Genomic DNA, 23,850 nt, shown 5'->3' with positions numbered 1-23,850 from the left:
AAATTGTCACTTGAAGCAAGTATACATCAGTGTGATTAGATTGGGCATGAATTATGTATTCACCATTTGGTGTTTGGAATGTCACTGTCTTGAAGTGTCCCATACACAAAGCTAGGAAGTGTTACATTAAACATCTTAAAGGACATTAAATTCCACCTAGGGGTTAAGTTTTCCTCTATTCTTCTGATTCTTGACATTTTGTAATATCTACCTGCCTTAAAATGGGGTGATACGCTCTATTTGAAAATGGCAGTGAATGAAAATGCATGTTTAGTTCTCATTGCTACTTATCACTATGAGAGGCGTCTTTTTTTTCTTTTTCAGATTACAAGGCATTACCCATAATCCATCGAAGCATAATGATTTCAAATGACTACCACAGAGGATATAGGAGCCATATGTGCTAAAGTCGCACATGAAAATATAAAAGTACAATGCTCAAGAGAAGAAAAGCAACATTTTCCCAATATGGCAAGTTTTCAGTAGTAGTCCTGAATCTCAGAAAGAAAAAAAAAGTTAAGATTTGGGATTATGATCTGAATGAAAGATTTTTAGTATTTTAAATTCATTACAATACTGGCAATAACACTGTATATAGTGAATATAATTTTGTTTCTTGAGAATGAGGAAACTTATTCCTCAGAATAATCCTTTATAAACACAAAAACACATGTGCGAAAGCATAAAATCACAAGTTTTTGGTGCACACTTTTTTAGGGCAGTTGAAAGTTATGGCTCTGTATTTTGAGACCTTTATTAGGGCAACCGAATAGATAAGACTGCTCTTCATTCTCCTGTTGCTAACCGGAAGAAAACAGAAATCCAGAAATTGTAGGGGCTACTGACTAGGTACTACTGCCTTTTAGAGCTAAAATATAAAAATAAAAAAATAGAAATCCAACAAATTTGCCATCGTGTTTGAAATAACCCTATCCCACTGAAATCTAATTTGGAACAACAGAATTTCAGCTCTGCCATATTCAACCAAACACCGCTTAGCTATTGTCAGACTAATATTTAGCCAACATACTCATTGGGTAACTTCTGTGAAGGAGAGCAGATCCTGTATGGACTCCGATTCCAACGCTCTCGCACAAGAGTTGCTCCTTGGCTATTGACTCAGCTCTCAAAAAAGTGAAATCGGTTTCCACATGTGCACCTGAGGGAAAGGATACGCAATAACTTGCCTGAAAAGTACGAATGGGCAATTAGCATAATTCAAATTTTAGAAAAAGTCATATACAGTCACATGTGAATATTTAGACCCTGAAATTGAACTTGACGGCATTCCTTTTGGAAACCTCCAGAATGCCGGGCCAAACCCGGGAATGGTGGGTGCGCTGCCACGTTTATCTCTTGGTGCACGCTTCGGCCAAGGCGGTGAACTTAGACCCCAGCTGGTTGAGGAAGTCCAGGCCCTCCTCGTCCTGCTTGTCGCTGCAGCAGCCCACCGAGCCCCCCGGGGACCCCCGGCCCTCGTAGTGGTAGCTGAGCACGTAGTCCTGGGAGGAGAGGTGGTCTTCGTTCTGGTTGTACAGGTGCAGCTTCTGCAGAGCAAAGCGAAGCCGTTGCATTACTGCTTTACGCACACCAGCATAGAAACAGGAAATAGAGTTGTTATTTACCTTTTAGGTTTAATTTTTAACCAGTGTGTCCTCTAACGGAGTCCTACACACAAAAAATGCACATGATTGGTCTGTGTCACAGCCACACCCGAAAGTCAGCACAGTTCACATTTCCGATAGCCCGCACGCATGTAAAACGATGTACATAAATGTCATACGTAAGTACATTTACACTGCCCTTCCATGCTCACCCCACAGTGCATAGCTGAGGCCGGGCCAGTCCGCAGAACGGGACCCCATGCAGGTGGGTAGGCACTGGAGCTTGAGTGGCCAGACAGGCCTGGTGGGAGTCCCGCCTCTGGCCTTACCAACCAGGAGGGAATCGTGCTGGCTCCCTCTTCTCCAGTCTGAACTAGCCAGCGGCTGCCTCGCGGGGCCGGTTTTAAATGCCGAAGGAGGAGCGCATGCCAACAGAGAGAGTGTGGGTAGACAGCGCTGGTGGGAGTGTTGGGGGGTGGGGGGGAGGATTGAGAAAAATAAAGAGAGAGAGCGAGAGAACTGAAGGACACAGACAGCAGAGTGGAGATTGCTGGGGGAAGGAAGGTGGTGGAGGTGGAAGAGGGTATAGGAGGGATAAATGGTGATTTTTAAAAAAAGCAAAAACATAAAAAATATTCTTCTTCTGCCCAGCACATAGTAAACAAACAATAGATGCTAATTAAAATCGCTATGTACTATGTGCAGTTAGAAAGTAGGGTTAGAAGTGGTCTATGGGGAGGGAGGAGAGAGAAGAGGGACATATGTAATACTTTTAACATTAACAGAAGAAAAAAAAAGTAGGTAAGCATAACCTGATTGGCTTCAAAATCAAGTTTACAAGATGGTCCAAACAAGACAAAAGAGAAATGCACAAAACATTTCGATAAAGTTTAAAACAGCGTCACTCACATTGCACAAACCTGGCCTGGGGACGGAGCCACGCTTTCCTCCCCGTCTCCCTGGCCTGTCTGCTGGCCGGCCACACTCCTGCGCCTGCCCCCTCCTCGCCTGCTGCCCTCTCGAACCCGAGCTCGCTGTCCTGTCTTGTGTAATCAGCGTCTTCCTTCGTGACCCTGCAGCCCCCCATCCATTACCTGAGGTCACACTACGAATGCTTCTTAAGCTTCGCCTCTCCCCACCCCGATAGTACGTGAAACTGACCTTCTAGAAACGGGGGGATAAGATTAACGCTTGGATTTCATGGAGAAAAAGCAACACAAAAACGTGCTATGACATATGATAAGCTACAGCTGTATCACAGAACGTGGCCCATGTGCCTTCCCTCGAAGGACGAAGAGCTTTCCGGCCTGGTGTTGGTGTTCAGGGCCCTGGTACCCTCTCCTCAAAGATGTGGAAGCTCAGTCCGAGGGAGCATCCCGCCCAGTGCTTCTCCCCCTGGGCTACTCTGGGAGCCCCCCTGAGGAGCTCAGGAGGGGTGGGGGGATGGGAGTGCGGGGGGGGGGGGGCGGGGGGGCGCGAAAGGGGGGCAAAAATGCCAAACCAAAACCTCAGAATCTTTCAGGCCAAGCGTCATTCTTTAAAAGCTCCCCGGGAATTCGAAGGTGCCACCGGGATTGACACACGTTACACCTGCGTGGGGCTTTGTACATTAAAAACCATTCAGACAGATCGTATTGCCCCACATGGATCCTAGAATTGTGTACGGATGCTTGGTTTCCACAGAGAAGTGGAGATTTGATTTGGGGAGTTTTGTGATTGTGAGAAATGAGATTTTTTTTTTTTTCTATTAAAAGAGCTTGTGAGGTGAACACTCACCTAAAACTAAATTGAAACATCAGGGAGGGATATGAAAAACCTGCAGGGGTCATGAGATTTTAGAAATTAAGAGAATATGAAGGATGAAGTAAAATCCCTTTTACATTAAATAATGTAACATAATTGAAGAGAACCAGAACCAGAGAGGGAGAAGGAAAGAGGAAACCATGACGAATATGGTGAAGCGGTTTCTTAAAAAATACACTGAGTGGCCAGATTATGATGATCTCTGAACGCATAATCACCAGGCCACTCAGTGTATATCCTATCGATATATAATAAAAGGCTAATATGCAAATTTTCCCCTCAACCAGTTTGGCCAGCAGGCAGGCTGGCCAACCACCCATGTCCCCTCCCCCTGGCCAGGCTGGCCAGATCCCACCCATGCACAAATTCATGCACACACACACACACACACACACACACTCTGAGTGGCCAGATAATTATGCACTCAGAGATCATAATAATCTTGCCACTCAGTGTACATGTTAATCTCAAGTTCCTATTGTTCTCCTCTCAGACATTTAACAGCGGGAGTCACCCAGGGAAGCTCACCTCGCGCAGGCGGGGCTGTGTGAAGCTGTGCCACTCGGAGTACGTGTATCTGGAGGTGTCCATGTCTGCGTGTCCTACCCGGGAGTCCAGCGTGTGGTGGTGGCCGCGGCAGGAGTCCAGGGTATGGTGTCCGCCTTTCACCATCTCAATGGTTTCCAGCCCCCCGTTTTTCATGCCCGGTCCCATGGTGCCACAGAAGCCGTTGTTGGAGTTGTTGACTGTCTGGGTCATAAACCCATTGGCAGAACACTGAAATGAAATGAAAAGAGATCATTCATCTCAGGAGAACATGGGTTCCCAGTCAAATCACCAGAAGGCAAGGGAGAACGAACATTTACTCAACCTTTAATTCACGCATTCCGTCATTTATTCATTCATGAAGACACCTATCACTTTCCAATGATGTGTTCAGTCTAGAGAAGCAAAGACGACCACGGTGTTCAGTGGTTCCGAGAAGTCCTTACTCCAGTAAGACAGACATAGATGATGACTTGAGGAATGTGACTATTCTGACAGAGGGGTGAACACAGAATGCTACAGGAGCACAGAGAAAGACCATCAGAGTGCAAATCCGGAGAGGTTCGCTGCAGCAGACCTGGAGAACCGAGCTGGAGGACTCTCACTGGGAATGGGAGTGAGAATGGCCACCGACAGGAGGGTCCGGGCCCTAGACTCCAGAGCAAAGGATGCTTTGGGGGTTCTCGCCTTCAGCCTGTTGAGACTGTCTTCCACACAGAGTTCAGACAGAGAGAGAGGGAACTGGAAGGCCATGAAAGGCCAGAGGGCATGAAGACCTCCAGGCCAGCCGGAAACATGTAGACGATCCTAAGCCTACAAGGACTCAAAGAAGGGCTTCCATAACTGGGAGAAGCATATTCTTTTAATCATTCTAGACAATCATGTGAAAGACAAATAAGAAAGACTAGCGTCCTGGAGATCAGAAAGGCTAACAGATCATTCTAGGTGGGAAATGATAAGGACCTACGCCAGAGTAGAAGCAGGGGTGATTAAAAGAAGTCGAGGAAAGAGGGTAGTGAAGGCCCGGGTGTGTGTGTGTCGGGATTGGGAGGTAAAGAGGGGGGATGGGAGATATCTGTGATACTATCAACAGAGAAAAATATATTTAAAATTAAAGATAAAAGAAGTTGACGAACGCCATGGAGAGCTCAGTGGTGGTTAGATGGGGGCGGCAGCAAAGGGTCAGGAATAACTGCTAAGTGCTCAGCTGTGCAACTAGCCTGACGGTACAATTCACCTGGAAACAGGGCAGAAGGAGGTGCCATAGGGAGATGGGTGTGTAAGCCATTCCACTTTGGACTTGGTAAACTTGTGGGACGTCCAAGATGCGTATGTAAATGTGGGGATCTGGAGCTCAGGTGTGACATCTGAACTGGAGGTGGAATTTGGGGAGTCCTTTCCCCTACAGTGGTAGTTGAAGGCCCAGGAATAAATGCCATCAGCCAGAGAAGACTGTAGACTAAAGGACAAGAGGGCTGGGAATAAAACCACAAGCGAAGCCCATTCCGAGGGGGGCATACAGGCATTAGAGCGACAATCCATCCGAAATCGCCAATAGAGGGACCCAAGGAGGCATGACTCAAGCCATGCAAAGGAGTGTGGTAGAGGCCATTGATCAAAGTAGGAAAAAAAAAAAAACTCAAAGTAGGATGAGAACTTGTCAAATTGAGGTAGCACCAGGGAATTCTAGTAAAAAAAAAAAAAAAAAAAAAAAAAAGTGACCACCGTGATCTTTACCAAGAGAATTTCCACGGAGAACTGAGGGAATAGGAGGTAATATCATAGGGAAATCGAGTCCAGTTTCAAAAAAAAGAGAGATACAGAGGGAACGGGAGAAGTTCAACACAGGTGAGAAGTTCAGTTGTAGTGGTCACCTCAGGGGCCAGTTCTGATTATAAACCGTTACGGTCATGACAAGATCTCCCATCACCACCCGGCTGTCCTGTGCCATCTTCTCAGCCATCTAGCTTTCTACATGTAATATGCAGAGCCTCTGACTAAAATGGAGGATTTTCAAGTTCAAATGACTTACTGAACCCGAACTGGTTCTATAAAAGTCACACCTACTCTCTCACTGCCTCAGGAAAATATGGAAAAAGAGAACTGAGAAGTAGCCATTTGGTGGCACTGCTGGTCTATATTTTTTACCGAGGGTTGCTGCTACAGTACATTTCTATTACCTAAAAAATCCTGACTTTCAAATGTTGATAGTATAATGTTGTCACCATAAAAACATGCTCATCGATCATATCTCTAAGTGAATGAGAGGAGAACTGAAAATAAACTAACGTGGAAGCTGAGCCCAGTGCCGTTCTACATTCTCTCTACTCTGTTCCTGCCACCCCCCTCCAGGTGCTTCCCAGTTTCCTCTCCCGGGAACCACAGACCCTTCAATGTGTCAGTGACTCCAGATTTACCTTCCCAGTACCACCCCATCTTCCAACTCCCTGCCCCATCTTCCAACACACACACACACACACACACACACACACACACACACTGGGACATTTTCTTCATTTATCTTCAGAGTTTTCAGCAAGTGATTTTTCCTATTATCAATAGTCAAAGAAAAAAATAATCTCTGGAAATATATATTGCAGAGAGCAATCAAACAGACTGTTGTTATAATAAACGTACCACCCCAAAGAACAAGTTTTAAATGGCAACAGGAGAGAGTGGGAGAAAGACAACCGAAACAACGCATCTGGTCTAGCCAGGGACGTAAACGTCACCGCATGCATGTTGGAATACTGCCAGGATATACTTGTTATGTGAACTCTCATGCCTGCAAGACCTTACCCACTGAGAACCATCCCTAAGCTTCTTGATGTCCAAGTAACTTTACCTTCATGAGGACAAGCTGAGAGGTTACGGGAGATGCTCAGAGGTAAACGTTCACGTAAGAAGATGACTTACCACCTTGTCATCGCCAGGAGCCTCGGTGTTGGATATAATTAGGTTTTGCTGCGCCAGGTCCTCGGGGAAACCTTTCTTCTTCCTGGCCCCGACGACCCCGCACACTAACGTCAGCAGTACGGCTGCGCGCGAGACAAACGGGGGTATGGAAAGTTGAACGTCCATAGAATGAAACACCCATCTCTTGTTTACCTTCTCTCCTCGGGTGCACAGGAGACAAATACAGGCGCTAACCAGGGTGTCCCCTGAATCACCTTGACCTTCTAAGTCAGTGGTTCTGAACCTCCCTAATGCCGCGGACCTTTTATACAGCTCCTCATGGTGCGGTGACCCCCAACCGTAAAATTATTTTCGTTGCTGCTTCATAACTATGATTTTGCTGCTGTTAATGAATCGGATCCAACCAGGATCAGGAAATAAAATTCCACATTGGCAGACTTAGCACCATCTGAGGCAGGTTCAAGAGTTCTGTCCAAGCCCTGGCTGGTGTGGATCAGTGGATAGAGCAACAGCCACACACCAAAAGGTCTGAGTTTGATTCCTGGTCGAGGGCAGGTACCTGGGTTGCAGGTTCGATCCCTGGCCCAGTGGGGGCTCATGCAGGAGGCAATAAATCGATGTGTCTCACCTTCCCTCCCTCCCTTTCACTCTCTCTAAAAATATGTGGGGGGAAAATATCCTCAGGTGAAAATTAACATTTAAAAAAAAAAAAGGAGTTCTTTCAGGCCAGTGTGACTCAGTGGTTGGGCATCGACCTAGGAACTAGGAGGCCCTGGTTCAGTTCCTGATCAGGGTGCATGCCTGAGTTGCGGGCTTGATCCCTAGTATGTGGCGTGCAGGAGGCAACCAATCACTGATTCCCTCTCATCATAAATGTTTCTATCTCTCCCTTTTCCTTCCTCTCTGAAAGTATATTAAAAAAAGAGAGTTCTACCCAAAACGAAAATCTTTCATCTCAAAATGGATCCTGCTCCTCTCACAGAACAAGCCGATCAGAACTGGGATAACAACAGGAGAGGAATCTGTGAAGGGGACCTGGGGATGGTTGGACAGGACCGCTCTTTGAGGGCCTCCTCCCACACTCGGATGTTCACTATGTACTTAAGGTTTCGGTGCAGAAGGGGACTTACAGGAAAGCAGCGCCAGGCCCAGCAGGATGGCCAGGATGGCCCACTTCCCCAGCGACGCGCCTGCGCTCCTGGCCATGACCTGACACTGGCTGGGGTGCGTGCAGTCGCACAGGTTCACGCGCAGGGTTTTGGTGGCAGACTGCCCTGCTCTGTCTCTCACCATCACCGGGATATAATATTCCTTCACCTCGGCATTCTTCTGATAGGAAAGACGGGCAGCTGTATCTGCAATGAGAGAATCACAAGGTGACGAACATGTGTCTCACCACGCCTGTTTGTAAGGAGCTATCTGCCACATCCTATCTAATAACGGAGTAATATGCAGATTGACCACCACTCCAACACACAAGATGGCTGCCTCCATGTGGACACAAGATGGCCACCACAAGATGGCCAGCAGGGGAGGGCAGTTGGAAGGAACCAGGACTGCAGGGGAGGGCAGTTAGGGGTGACCAGGCTGGCATAGAAGGGGAGTTGGGGGCAACCGGGCCTGCAGGGAAGGGCAGTTAGGGGGGACCCAGGCCTGCAGGGGAGAGCAGTTGCGGGGGGGCGGGGGGGGGGGGCGGGACCAGGCCTGCAGGGGAGGGCAGTTAGGGGAAAACAGGCTGGCAGGGAGCAGTTAGGCGTTGATCAGGCTGGCAGGGGAATGGGTAGGGGTGATCAGGCTGGCAGGCAGAAGTGGTTAGGGGCAATCAGAAAGGCAGGCAAGTGAGCAGTTGGGAGCCAGCAGTCCTGGATTGTGAGAGGGCCTAACGGGGCAGTTGGACATCCCTCGAGGGGTCCCAGATTGGAGAGGGTGCAGGCTGGGCTGAGGGACAACCTTCCCTCATCCCCCATGCACGAATTTCATGCACCAGGCCTCTAGTAAATATAAATAAAAATGGATGGCTATCTTCAACTTTTCCAAGCACTAACCTTACTGCACATGTGTTGCTCATTGTAACTGTTTAGAGAGAAGCTTAAGGAAAGAATTTGGCATTGGAGTGACCCAGTAGCATTTCAACAATACTTCATAGTTCCTTACTTGTTCTCTTTTTTACAAACTAATAATGCTAGATTGGCTTTTTAAGAAATTGTTACTGTTTAAAGTATTACAGTTGTCTTCTTTTTCCCCCATTGATCCCCTCCACCTTGTACCAGACTCCCCCCATCCCCACCCCCGCCTTCACCTCACTATCATCTGTGTGCATGGGTTATGCATATGCATACAAGTTATTTGGTTAATCTCTTCCCACTCCCCCTCACCCACCTTTCCCTCTTGACTTTAACAAACATTTCAAGCATCTTTCTGTAGTGCCAGTGTATGACACTCATAGAACATTAACACACACAGTCACAAACAAGGGATGTTTTAAGCTCACATCCTCAAATCCATTTACCTCCTCATACCTACCTGTCCATTAAAAGGACATTTTTCAAAACACAATGGACCCTTTGTGGTCCTTGCCCTGCCTCTGAAAGTAATCTCAATACCAGAAGCTAATCAATATCACAAAAACAGCCCTCTCTCTATATCACAACAGTACATGTATGTCAACTGTGATCTTTCCCCCAGCAGTCTCGATACCTTAGTTTAATGATCGGACCACCAATCGACCAAAAGCTCTACACATTTTCAACTGCAATGACAGCCTTGCTGAGTTTTTGCAACACACTGAGTGGACGGACAAAGCATAACACGCACAGGAGTCTGTGCTTTCTAAGCTGTGCCTACAGGCACGGTGATAACTAGGGGATCGGCAGCATGTTGGCTGCACCTCCTCACGGCAGCTTTGAGAGGAACGTGAGTCGCCACGCGGGTTCACGTGGCCCCTCAGAAGCACCCGGTGCCTGAGGTAAGACCCTTCCATCCCGCTGCCCTCAAGGCTGCAGCGGAGCCCTCGTCCTGCTCACTCACCCCCGAGCGCACCAGCCTCGGACTCTCCTCGCCACTCCACTCTGCGCTCTTCAAATTGCCTCCTGAGTGTCACCACGTCACCTGTTTCCGACATAAATCTGGACACAGTGTTGCCTGTAAACACTCCAGTGCATACCTGGGGTCACTACTAACTAGCGCTAAGGCCATTCTCCTTGGCCTGGTCCATGGGCTCATCACTTCCAGATCCGCCCTCCTTCCGCCCGCTCTCACAGCACTCCAACGAGAGCTTTCTGAACCCCAGCAGCACGGATTTCCTTACGACCCCAGTGTTTTCCTTCTCTCACGCACATATATCAATGAATTAGGGATTCAACAAACTTTTATTAAAGGATGAGTGTCTGCTAAGCACTGGGCTAGGTACTGAAATGCAAAAATAGATGGCAGATGTCTTGAGAAACTCATGTGTACATTGCAGGAGAAACGTAAACAGATGACAGTGCCACTGAAAAGTGCTGTAATAAAAGCAGCAAAAGGTCACAGTGTCCCTGCTTCTACTTCCAGAAAGACTTCTTAGACGTGTGGAATCGTGTCTTCCTTACTAATCTCTATACACATCCCAGGGTCCGCAACAGTGCCTGCGAGGTAGTAGATGCTTGATAACTAGCTTGACTTAATATCAAGATAAGATATGGGAAGAGAGGTATTCTAGGCAGTAGGAACAGCCTACAGGAAAGTCCAAGTATGCGAGAGAACATGACCTACAACCAAGAGGCAGTGAGTCATGGCTGAAACACAGACAGACCATGCTCCCCAGAAACCAATCCCAGACTCTGCCCTGAGGCTCCAGCCACCAGGCCTCTGTCCATACCCGACACGTTCCCTTCCAAACCACCACCGAGTGCTTGACCCATACCCCAACTCCTCACTTCCAGAGCTGGCTCCCAACCACATCCACACTGCCCCCTTCCCTCCTCTCTTCCCCGCACTGCAGTTGCTTAAAAACAGCAACACATTAGTGATAAGCTGCCCGACATTTTAACAAATCAGTTTTGTCTTCATTGGAAAAGTAAATTTTGCCACCATGAAAATTATGTCTCATTTTGTGTACAATATATAATATAGGCCCCCTACAAAAGCCTGTTAGGCTTTTAAAATATGTTAATATGAATCAGTGGTACATGTTTCATGTGAGTAACCAAGTACGCCCGTTCTCCGCTGCTCCCGGGCATCTAAGTGAGTTTGAGGGAATACCGTTAACTTTGGAGAGGGTCCATATCTTGTTGACTTCTGGAGTCGGGTTTGCCAGGCTGAAGTAAAACGGGGCCCCGTGGATAGGCTCGTCGGCGTCGAAAGCTGAAATGTCAGTGTACCCCATCTTCGGCTTGCAAATTGTCACGTAATCTGGACGTATTTCTGGCGCGTTGTCATTCACGTCTTCGATGCTCACCACAAGCGTTCCAGTGCACGATTTGTTATCTGGGAAGAAGGGAAAGGTTTGGCGTGATTTTTAATGTCTTTTCTAGTTTCTTAAGAAAAAAAAAAATCAAGTAGATTCTAAATCGGATGGTTTTTAAATAAACTCCTGGTTATTAAAAGAAATGATAAATAAGAACATCCTATATAATAAAAGGGTAACATGCTAATTAGACCAGACGTCTTTCCAGGTGAAGCCAGGGCCGGAGGGAAACCCAGGTCCTGGGTATCTGCCAACAGCTGGAGGGAAGCAGCCCGGGTCCCAGGTGCCTGGGCAGTCGGAGGCGGGAAGCAGCCCGGGTTCCAGGTGCCAGAGAGAAGCAGGTGCTGGCAGCTGGGGAAGGAAGGCCCCCTCTTGCATGAATTTTGTGCCCAGGCCTCTAGTATATGGATAAATGAAACCTGCACATCATGAGTACTACTGTTGATAATAACAGACACAACTGCCCATAAACTTTTACCAAAGTTATTACCAAACAAAAAAAAATAAAGGTCTGAATTTGAACTCCATTTCCTTGGGTCCCCCTGAGAAGTGACATAAGCACAGAAAAAGTATTCCAATCCCAGAACACATTAAAACCACCGAGGCAGTTTTTACACCGATGATGTCCAGGCTCCCACCCAGGGATTGTGGTTCAGCTGGGCTGAGGTGTGTCTATACCTTGAGATATTTTTTAAGCATCACAAATTATTTAAAGATAAAACAGGGTTGATAAGTTCTGGGTTACTTTAGAAAACAGAATTCAAAGAAAGAATCATTTTTACCCAAAAGTCAGCTAGGCTATTGAGAGTCTCAATTTGAAGTTACATTTATACATGGAATACTATGCAGCTATCCTTTTTCTTTTTCTTTTTCTTTTTTCTTTTTAAGAAGGATCTCTTACCCTTTGAGACAGCATGGAGGGACCTGGAGAGTATGTTATGTGACATAAGCCAGTCAGATAAGAATCACAGGACCTCTCACACATGTGGAATTGAATGCACAAGTTTAACTGAGGAACAAGATAGATCCAGAGACAGGGAAGCATGCCACGGACTGAGGATTCTCAGAGAGAAGGCAGTTGGGGAGAGGGGGGAAGAAGAGGAGATTAACAAAGAACTTATATGCATATATGCACAGTTCATGGGCACAGACAACAGTGGGGGAGGCCTGGGAAAGGGACGGGAGGAGGGAGAAAGGGTCAATGGGGGAAAAGTGGGACATCTGTAATACTTCCAACAAGAAAGATAGATTTGAAACGTGCACAAAAGTGACGTGAAGCGTTCCAGGAGAGCCTGGGGGCCTCTTCCTTGGCCCTGGGCCTCAGTCGCACTTGTGTCCCCTAACATGGCCCGTCGGCCCTCACAGCCTGCCATGTGGGGGACACGTTTTTAACCAGACACGGCTCCTGTTTCCGAGTGCGTTCCCCTGGTTGGTTAAGAGGAGCTGGAACAGAGTCTTTAAGGCGATTTCCGAGCATTCGGTCTACTTATCACAGGAACAATGCTGCACAGGGAAAGGCGCATTGCCCTCGGGTTCTCTCAGTAAACACGGGAGGCAGACTTTGTTTACCTTGGTCTATGGCCAGGACTGTGACGTTGTATAGCTCATTCCTGGGGGCGGAGGTCTCCCTGTCCAGAATTTTGGAAGTCTGGATGGACCCCGAAATTTCATCAATGGCGATCCACCCGTTGGGATCGTGCAGCTTTTTGTACCTGTGAATAGAGAACGTCATTAGATGGCAGTCTAACGGGTATTAGAATGAGTCCTGTCCCCATGGCTTCCGGTGCGTGTCAGGACGGGGTCTCCGATGCCGCTGTACCTTATCCCGCTGCTGCTCTTGGTCTCGGGGTCGTAGGCCTTGTAGCCATTCATCCTGGACCCCACGGCCAAGTTCTCCCGGATCCGCACGTGCTGGGCGGCGGGCTTGCACTCGGGCCCCTCGTCCTGGTTCTGCACGTGGACCGTGACCACCGCTCTGTTCGCGGGCGTCCTGAGCGCCAGGTCTCTGGTGAAAGGGGCTTCGTTGGCCACCCCAATTTCCAGGACCACTTTCTGGTTTTCTTCGTAATCCAGGGGCTTTGGGAAGGAACACACGTGTCTCAGTCTGAGTGGGCAACACATCTGGCGCCTCAAACAGCATGGGGACTTGTGTCAGCATGAACAGTGCCCACATTCTCCTGCCTCCAGGTTGGTCAATATTGACTTCTGCCCTTTGCTGAAGAGGGAGGAATTATACACCAGGCCTTTAGCCAGAGCAGGCCCACAGTTCTTGCAGGGGCTTTAGGATTATGAAAAAGCAATTCTTTAAATACTTGTATGCTTTGTTCTCACTAAAAATAGTATTCTGAACTGGGAGATAATGCAAAAAAAATAAAAAAATGACATTGTCGTATGGCCTTGCTTTAGTGCACCGACAGACCAGCATACCAGTCATCTGACTCAGCTATAAAGAATAGAACCTTGTTTGACTTACTATTTACTATTGACTTGGGCCCAGACACTTGACAGTTCTTATAAAATTAGATGTCGACTTAAACAAAATTGAAAAGATGCAATACGTGTTTTGAAGCATGAATATCATTTCTATCAGGCATATAACTGAGCAATCGTCTTTCAGCTTCTCCTTTTCTCAAAACCCACCCTGGATCTCATTTCTTCTTAGGAATCTGCTGTCTTTTTGCTGGTTCCTTCATTAAAAGCTAAGCAGAGCTTTTTTACCCACGCTCACTAATTTTATAAAAATTATGTTTTGACAGTTTGAGAATTGTACTTTGGCACTGTCTGTAGTTTACTCCAAGAAATTCTCACTGTGTAAACAAAGTTGAGTAAGAGTAACAAAACATGCTTAATGGTGCTTTATTATAATTATCCCGTTTTTTCAGAGCAAGAAAGTAGAGGAGATGAACTGATTTTCCCACAGCTCAGAGAGTCTCGTCTGAGCTGGAGTTTGATGCCAGGTGGTCTGGCTTGGGTTCATTTCCTTAATCACCACACTATACTTGCTCTGCTACTCTATGCTGCTTAACTGGTTCACCAGCCTCTAAAATTGCTTAAATCAATCCTCTCACTATAATTGACTTTCAGATAAGAAATCAAGAAAAACCAATAACACACTATTCTACACAAAAAGTTGAAACACTTTTCCTTTGATAATCTTCAATTTATAAAAATAATCCTGGCTGACAGCCAGAGAAAGACAAGTACCCTATGATTTCACTCATATGTGGAAACTAATAAACAAAATAAAGTAACATAATAGAAACAGACTCATAGGTGCAGAGAACAGACTGTCAGCTGTCAGAGGGTATGGGGGTTTCGGGGCTGGGTGAAGAGATTAAGGAAAACAAACTCATAGACACGGTTCACAGCACAGTGATTGCCTGAGGGGAAGGGAGTGGAGGGAGATAGCTGAGTAAAGGGGAGGGAAGGAGACTTGACTTGGGTAGCAAACATACAATATAATATAGAGATGATGTATTATACAATTGTACCCATGAGGCCTATACAATTTCATTAACCAATGCCATCCTAATAAATTCAATAAAAAAGAAAAAAAATCCTGGCTGAACATGGAACAAAGTCAAAACTGAAGAGTACTATCTTCCCCACTCCGAGGTATTAGACTGAGAAACTAACCTCATCATGAGTCCACTAAGAATTCAAGAGAATATCAGAATCTTAAAACCTGTGGAGTGCTTTTGATTTTTATCTATCCCAGAAACTAGAGAGTCAAGAGGGACAATGCGCTGATATCTGTTTATTTGTTGCTAATGAACACTGTCTCACACATTACGTGCGCTGGGATGAGCGTGCAGACAGGCGGGGCACCTGCTGACAACGGGAAGTAGATGGAAACTGAGGCAACAGCCGCTGCCCGGGAGGAGGGGCAGTTAGTCCAGCCAGGGCCACCTGCTCACTAAAGCCTCCGAATCTTTTATGTCATTTTTCAAGGCTTCAGACGGCTATTATCTTAGTGGCTTAAAACTCTGCGAGGTCAGAAATCTGCTGGGATGAAACCAATGATTGATGAAAAAAGCATGAGTTCTCTTCCACCATGGGGTGTCTTTTTGTTTCATCAATTGAAATAAATTGTTCAAAAATAGCTCCATTCTGCACTGAGAGGCTAACAACTCCCTAGAAAGTGTTGTATGAAGTGAAATGCCCTCTGTATGAAGTGAAGCCCACATGTCCTGCTGCTGCTGAAACAGAGGCCAACAAGCAAACTGAGATGGGACGCTCCCCCAGGACTCTGCTAAATCCTGTATCGACTCATGCTCGACGGTTCCAGAAAAGTTATTTTTTCTTTAAAGACGAAAGCCATCTTTCTATGAAAAATTATAGCTATGTTAATACTTTTAAAATGTACTAATAATATCCTTGGGTTTATTGAATGTTTTCATTTTCATTATTATATTGAATAGCTACTACAGAGGCAGAGGTCATTGTTACCGTATGTACTTTTTACTGATCATAAAAGGCTCACTTGTTCCACGGGATGAACACTTAAAGGGCACTGGGGATGTTCATCTTGGAGAAGGTAAGTCTCACGTAGACATAACAGCCTTCGAAAGGGAATGATGCTGTTCGGTGTAGGGTTAGCATCAAAACGCAGGACACAGACGTGGGCTATGAGGAGAGGAACGTAGGCCCAGCAAAGACCTCTGGGAATCGGAGCTCTCTACATATGGAATGAGCAGCCCATCGGGGTATGGAGATCCTTACACGTGAGCATGTGCAAGCATAAGTTAGGAGACTAATAACGGGCACATAAATTATAGAAGAAAGGCGGGCATTAGGGGAGAACAGTAGGACTAAAGGGACTACGTTCCCTCAACTGAAGCTACTTAGCTGATTAAACCGTTAGTTTGTTAAAATCTGTTAGCTTGCCAAGTTGTCCGTTATCTATTATTACTGTACCTTGACAACACACAGAACGCCTTCGTTAGTGTCCTTGTCTGTGCTGATTTTGAAATTCCCGTTTTCATTGCCCTTTAAAATGGTAAAGTTGGCTCTCCAGTTGGCACTGTTCTTTAAATCCTTATCTTCCACGGACAGTCGTAAGATTTCCACGTTGTATGTATTTTCCTCTACTGATGCTTCATACTGAAACGGAGAGGCTGCATTAAAAATATTGTAATAAAGAAAACTTTTATGCCCTAACCGGTTTGCCTCAGTGGATAGAGCCTTGGCCTGCGGACTGAAGGGTCCCTGGATGGATTCCGGGCAAGGGCATGTACCTTGGTTATAGGCACATCCCCAGTCAGGGGGTGTGCAGGAGGCAGGCAGCTCATCGATGTTTCTTTCTCATCGATGTTTCTAACTCTCTATCCCTCTCCCTTCCTCTCTGTAAAAAAATCAATAAATATGTTTAAAAAAAAAAAAAAAAGAAAACCTTTACAAAAAAAGTAAAATATATCTTCTACTCCAAAAGCACTTGTTCTTATCATTTTTCCTTAGGTTATTTTAAAACTATGAATCTCAAATAGTATTGTTTCAGGAAGACATCTTTTGAATGAAAAGAATTTCATCACAAATGAAGACTAATGTTACAGATCTTTAACAAAAGGTCAGTAATATAAATAATACTATGAACAAATAAGATAGATTTATATGTCTACTATTTAATTTTATTAAAAAAATAAGCATATACATTTCAAGGCATGATAAATATTTATTAATTCAGATAAAATAACAAGTGCCAATGGACAAAGATAGATTTTGGAAATATACTTACAGCATTTTGTCTGAAAACAGGTGGATTGTCATTTGAATCTGTTACTGTTATAGTGCAAGTCGAGGTACCCACCAATCCAAAAAATTGACCATCCATGTCTTGTACTTTCATTATCAATTCATACTTGTCAACAACCTTAAAACAAAGCAAATATTTAATTAGTTTTTTACAACTTTGTTCAGATTTATAAATGACATTTTAATTGTATACTCTTCTATTTGTGTGTATTCATGCTTTTATTTCCATATGTGCATATACTCTAAGAATCTGGTAGACAGGGATAAAGCTGAAAAGGTAAGCAGAGGTTAAATTACAAAGAGTTATACTAAGAAATTAGATTTATGCTTTAAAATATGTTATAATTGATTTCAGAGAGGAAGGGAGAGGGAGGGAGAGATAGAAACATCGATGAGAGAGAATCATTGATTGGCTGCCTCCAGCACACTCCCTACTGGGGACTGATCTAGCAATCCAGGCATGTGTCCTGACTAGGAATTGAACCATGACTTCCTGGTTCATAGGCCAACACTCAACCACTGAGCCATACCAGCCATGCTAGACTTAAGCTTTATTTTTTGAAACCCTCCAGTATCTCCCCTCTTCCTCAAAGTAAAAGGCCTAGTGTCCTAAAGACCCTCTAAGGAGCTATAACCACAGTCTTATGCTTTACATAGCAAGTGGTAAGAGAAAGACTGTCTTGAAGTCACAGAGGTAGCACAATTTAAGAGCATTTTGAGTTTTTGAAAGAATATTTTTGAAGAAGATTGAGCAGAATTTCGAGTAAGCTGATCTGGAAGCTAAAGAACCCAGTTAAAGAACTCCTAAAACAGTCTAACATGTGTGGTCCTAATCGGAGGCCTGAGCAGTGAGGAGAGAGAATAAAGGCAACAGGGAAGTTAGGTGGGAGTCAGAATGAGAGCAGATTCTGTACACAAGTGAAGAGGGAAAGAAGGGTTGACAATGATGTACAGATGTCCTACTTGGATGGATAGGCAGACATGGGTATCACCAACCCAAACAGAAAATTCAGGAGAAGAGGCCGGTCTCTGAGGAAGTGAAGACGAGCAAGTTCGCAAGGAGGGGCAAGGAGTTTTCTTTGGCATATACTGAACGTTCCATGCCTCTGGGAGATCTAAGGAAGAGGTCCAGAAGCCACCGTGGTATGGGGCCCTTACTCATGGGAGAGATCACAGTCAGAAGGACCAATCTGGAATCACCAGTGTGTAGACGGTGGTTGAAGTTATGGCAGGAATAGATAGCTAGAAGAGGTGGAATATGAGATTTGAGGATATAAGGAGCAATAGCATTTCAAGGGCTGAGGAAATAAAGGGGAAGAAGACTAAGCAAAGGACACCAAACACAAAAAGCCAAAGTAGCAGGAGAAAAACAAGAAATCCAAGGAATGGGAGTTTCAGGAATTGACAACAGAGACTTAAGTTGGACTTGGCAATTAGGAAATCACCGAGACTTCTGGGAATGGATTTCACAGCTGGTGTGTTGAAGGTGAGATGGAGTCATGAGTTTGTGACACAACCATCTCGGTTGCCTTTCTCTCCTGTCTAACGATTCTTTAGCCACTGATTGTTTTAAGTTTTCTTCTTTTGCTATTTCCCTGGCTCATTTTCAGGTTCCTCTTACTTATCTCCCTCTACATTATTCAACATCCCACCCCAAAATGCTCCACCCAGAGGCTCTGTGTCTTTACCTCTCTTGTTCATTTCTTTATTTCCTGTTATTCCCCATAAAGTTCTGTTAGAGGATTTTTTTGATCAGGCAAGCAGACCTGGGTTTGCCCCTCTACTTCCCCTCCCACCCCCAAAGCTGTATCTTATAAACTTTGTATCCTTAAATTATCTTTTCTGAGTCTCATTTTTCAGTCTGAAACAATGAGGAGAAATCCTTGTTTTCTCTTAATTATCACATCATTTCTACATATTAAACAGACAGAAAAAATATGTTCCTATTGTTCCCTTCACACTTTCCCATTTATTATTACCATTATGTGCTTTATTATATAAAATCTCTAATGCCACAAATGCATTAAAAAATAATGAAATATCTGTTCTACTTTTGATTTCTTTTTAAAAGTTCTCACTATCCCTCCCTTTTTCTTTGGCGTCATATCACATTGATGTCTTTTTTTAAAAAAAATATATTTTATTGATTTTTTACAGAGAGGAAGAGAGAGGGACAGAGAGTTAGAAACATCGATGAGAGAGAATCATTAATTAGCTGCCTCCTGCACACCCCCCAACCAAGGTACATGCCCTTGACCAGAATCGAACCTGGGACCTTTCAGTCCACAGGCCAATGCTCTATCCACTGAGCCAAACCGGTTTTGGCTGATGTCTTCTTTTTAATATCTCTCCCCCTCATATCGATCCTTATGTTATTCTAGTTGCAGTGGGAAGCATTTGAGTGTTCCAATAAAACTACTTTACATATGAAATTGATTAATCAGCTCAGTAAATAATGAATTTGTTGGCCTAGTTAGATATAGGCTAACAAAATCAACTCAATAAACAATCTTTCCGACTGTCACATTTCTCCTTACAGGTTGAATGTAACACCTGTCTAGTCAAACAAGGAAACTATTAAAATCAAATAAAATTATGCACAAAGCATTTGAATACAGCATACTATATATATCACAATATGCTATTACTGTTATCCAAATAATGTTGCATATTTTTAATAAACCTTACCTCAACTAATCCTTTCTAGATAAAAAGCTCATAACATTTTCAACAATCAAATTTTAAAAAGAAAAAAGAAACAGACATCTCTCTAACTGGATATGGGCTATCCTCATGAATAAAACAAAAACAAATTGTCCTTTCCAGGAACTGGGTCCGTGATGGAGCTAGAACCCACTAGACACACACAAGAAAAATATACTGATAATAATAACTTCCATAAGAAATGGATTGTGTGTGTGTCCCCCCGCCCCCGCCCCGCTTCTAAATGCCAGTTGATCTGTGTTTCTATTCCCTATGGCTTCTCTTGCTTCAAGAAACAGAAGTCATATACACACCAGATTAATGGCCGGGAATTCCTATTATCTTACGCCGAAATAAAATAATAACATGAGAACTCAATCCCAGGAAGAGCCAAGGGCAGTGGGCGGGGGAGCAGAGGGACCTCCAGCCCTGGAGGAAGACGCCCACACAGCGAGGAAACTACCTCTCGGTCCAGATTCTGGGCCACCAGAGTGAGGGCCCCGGTGCTGGGGTGCACGGCGAAGAGCCCGGGGGAGCGGGGCGTCTGCGACAGGATGCTGTACTTGAGGCGCGTGTGCATCGTGTCCGGCTCGTCGCGGTCTGTGGCACAAACCTGCCCCACAGAAGTGCCTGGTGTAAAAAAAACAAAGAAGTGTTCCCTTTGCAGCCTTGTGAAGTATGCTTCGGAGTGTCTGCCCTCCTCACGTGCTAACAATGACGGTGGGAGTCAGAAGGCGGTAGTTTTAAGAGAAGAAACAATAGAAAGAAGAGCTTTAAAAAACTGTACCACCAGTGGCTGTCTTCAACACCTCCCTAAATAAAACCTAATAAAAATACCTATGCTGATTTTAGTTTTGTTTTTTTGTTTTGTTTAAATTTCTTTACTGATTAAGGTATCACATATTTGTCCTCATCCCCCCATTCCCATCCCAAAACCCTCCCCACACATGCCCCACCCCCCTGTGGTCCTTGACCACTGGTTAGGCTCATATGTGTGCACACAGGTCCTTTGGTTGATCTCTCCTATATATATATATATATATATATATATATATATATATATATATATATATATATATATATATAATTGATTTTTTACAGAGAGGAAGGGAGAGAGCTAGAGAGCCAGTAAACGTCAATGAGAGAGAAACATTGACCAGCTGCCCCCTGCACATCCTTCACCGGGGATGTGCCCATAACCAAGGTACATGCCCTTGACCGGAATCGAACCCGGGACCTTTCAGTCCGCAGACCAATGCTCTACCACTGAGCCAAACTGGTTTCAGCTGATCTCTCCCTTTTATCCCCACCCTCCCCCTGAGGTCCGACAGTCAGACCCACGGTTCCTTGTCTCTGGGTCTGTTCTTGTTCATCAGTCTAGGTTGTTCACCATTTCCCCTAGATGAGTGAGATCATGTCCTACTGGAAATATAAGAACCAAAAATGAGACAAGCAATAATGGTTATGCTGAAAGGCAAATTGCCTATTCTGTTCTGCATGTTCTCTGCTTGGAGGGGAGAATATTGGTAAACCCCCATAATGATAAGATGAAATAAAGTATGAAAACCAAATACGGTACATAGCGTGAATAACTGTCATCTGCCTTTAGAAGTAGTTGGTATCATATTGTTAATGCATAAATCTTCTCTACTGTCCTCTAAGATATTCACTGTTAGTGTTTGATGGGATTAAATGTATTCTGTGAATAGATTCCGGTCCAATATCATCTCCGGATGATTGGCCTTAAATATGAAAAACTGGTTATCTCAAAAAATGTACACAAACATATTTAACATAATATATTTTACTTTTAAATGTACCATAAAGCCTTAAGGGAAAAGGCTAGTCTAGGTCTAATACGGGTAAATTTAACTAAATGAAAGACCTGAACTATTCTACTGCCTAAAGGGGCGTTAGTAAAATTGAGAAGAAACAATTGACAGAAAATATTCGCAAAGTGACAAGTTACTATCCTTAATATGTAAAGAACACTTTGAAGTAGATAAATAAATAATTAGGAAACATACAAACACCAAAGGAAAGAAAAGAACAAAGGAAATGAACATACATTTCATAAAAAAACTAGAGGCCTGGTGCACAACATTCTGTAGAGAGCCCTTGAGGGTTGTCTGACTGCCAGCTTAGTGGCTCCTGCGACACTCCCCCTGTGGGAGCGCACTGACCACCAGGAGACAGCTCCAGCATTGAGCATCTGCCCCCTGGTGGTCAGTGTGCGTCATAGCGACTGGTCGTTCGCTGTTTGGTCAATTTGCATATTACCCTTTTATTATATACGATAATATAAATGGCCAAAGAAAACATTCACAAAAAAGTTTCTCCCAAAAAAATATTGTCTTACCCAGTTTAGTGCTTTCTGGAACTTCAAAGCTATAAACTTGCTCTGTGAAAACGGGGTGGTTGTCATTCTCATCCTCCACTCGGATGGGCAGCGGGAGAGGTAAGTCGGCTGAGTACCCGTCTGCGGTGGACGCATAGGCAATCAGCTGGGAGACAGGGAGAAGCGAGGTCAGAGGCCATTGGTATAAGGTTCTAGCAAGAGAGACACTATGCTCTATCTACCACCTGCCTTACAAATGTTTTCAAGAATAAACCACTTAATTTCTCTTTTAATCATCCAAGTATCAAACGGAGAAACGCTCTAAATAGAGTAAAGACTATTCAGCAATTGGTAGAAATGTCTGCACTTCAAATAAAGTTTGAGTACAAGGAAGTCATGGGCAACCCTGTAGATTTGATTGAGAAGTTCAATATGAATAAGAAGCTTGGATTATCATCTGTATTCACTCCACCATCAGAAAGCTGAGAAGACAAACTCAGGGGAATGAGAAAAATCCCTACTTCTCCCAAATAAAGCAGTGGTTTCCAATCCTGACAATGCCATGCTCTTTCACTGTTTTACCTCATGGATCACATACTTTAAGAGTTTTTCCAACAAAATCCATTTGCCAGTTTCTGTGTTGCTATGAAACTAAGGGCATTATAATGCCAAATAGAATGTATTCCGATTCAGCATGTGACTACAACGCTGAGTTGATAATTTTCTAACCAAAAAACTGATAAATGCCATGTGGTGGACATCAGTCACATTTGTTCACCCAGATCTCTTCCTTCTTCTAGGAAGAACACCCCTTTTTTCTTGGGGAATCATAGTCCCTGCACCGCATGGATGACCACAGGACCCCACAGCACTGACCACATTACACTGAACATGGCCTCAGTTATTCCCCAGCGACTGTAAGCTCATCCACGTCAGCACGCTGGCTTAGTAACTTTGTTTGAGTTTAGTCTCTGACTTTTGCTTTTGTAGCTAGTACTCAGACATGGTCAGAGAGCATATAAGTGGAAGGAAGACAAGAGAAGTGATCAGAGCAGAAGAGGACAGACCGTGGCCAAGTCCCGGAGAGAGAAAACCATACCGCCACCAGCAGCTGACATAAAAAGTAGAAATATTCCAAAATACTGCATCATTTATCTCCTTTACTTCAGATGCCCTCTAAGAAGAGAATGCCAGAAGACAGGAAAGAGGAGAGTACCAGAAGAAACATAGTTCAGTCATTTAAAGTCACGTATACCCATCAAATGCCTACATCAAAAACATCATATTCTTCCCGATCCACCGGCCGAGTACAATACAGATTTCCAGTGTCTTTTTCTATGAAAAACAAGTTTAAAGGTTCTTGGTCAACGCCACGTCCACTGATTGAGTAGAAGATGGTATAGTTCTGGGCTGCATCGGACTGAACCTGGAAGGAAAAAATATAGACATAAGAAGTTAAATTCTGTTAAAATGCTCGTGTTTTAAAAATTCAGCTTATGTGTTCATATTGTTATTTCATTTTATTTTTAATATACTTTTATTGATTTCTTTACAGAGAGGAAGGGAGAGGGATAGAGAGTCAGAAATATCGATGAGAGAGAAACATTGATCAGCTGCCTCCCACACACCTCCTACTGGTGATGTGCCTGCAACCAAGGTACATGCCCTTGACCGAAATCAAACCTGGGACCCTTCAGTCCGCAGGCCAATGCTCTATCCACTGATCCAAACCAGTCAGGGCTATA

General features: G+C 44.4%; 1 protein-coding gene across 3 annotated transcripts in view; it reads right to left on the bottom strand.

The window, feature by feature from the left end:
* Positions 1 to 305: 305 nt before the first annotated feature.
* LOC311624388 (desmocollin-3-like) overlaps positions 306 to 23,850 on the bottom strand; it is a 35,989-nt gene continuing 12,444 nt past the window's right edge. Inside the window, exons 5-17 of one of the 3 annotated variants that reach the window (XM_084887542.1) lie at positions 23,376 to 23,531; positions 22,127 to 22,271; positions 20,231 to 20,397; positions 17,048 to 17,182; positions 16,231 to 16,416; positions 13,133 to 13,389; positions 12,883 to 13,025; positions 11,109 to 11,333; positions 8,000 to 8,224; positions 6,870 to 6,991; positions 3,936 to 4,184; positions 1,626 to 1,668; positions 306 to 1,547 (exon numbers count right to left, since the gene is read on the bottom strand). In XM_084887542.1, the coding sequence (XP_084743668.1) occupies positions 1,642 to 1,668; positions 3,936 to 4,184; positions 6,870 to 6,991; positions 8,000 to 8,224; positions 11,109 to 11,333; positions 12,883 to 13,025; positions 13,133 to 13,389; positions 16,231 to 16,416; positions 17,048 to 17,182; positions 20,231 to 20,397; positions 22,127 to 22,271; positions 23,376 to 23,531 (2,037 nt within the window). In that variant the 3' untranslated portion in view covers positions 306 to 1,547; positions 1,626 to 1,641. Of the gene's footprint in view, positions 1,577 to 1,625; positions 1,669 to 3,935; positions 4,185 to 6,869; positions 6,992 to 7,999; positions 8,225 to 11,108; positions 11,334 to 12,882; positions 13,026 to 13,132; positions 13,390 to 16,230; positions 16,417 to 17,047; positions 17,183 to 20,230; positions 20,398 to 22,126; positions 22,272 to 23,375; positions 23,532 to 23,850 lie in introns of all 3 variants that reach the window. The other 2 variants (XM_084887541.1, XM_084887543.1) reach the window with 2 other exon arrangements.

This window comes from Pipistrellus hanaki (assembly GCF_964339955.1).
Source record: "Pipistrellus hanaki genome assembly, chromosome: 6".
Taxonomy (NCBI): Eukaryota; Metazoa; Chordata; class Mammalia; order Chiroptera; family Vespertilionidae; genus Pipistrellus; species Pipistrellus hanaki.
Note: the sequence above shows the minus strand (reverse complement) of the source record. Positions and strands in the feature narration are given on the sequence as shown.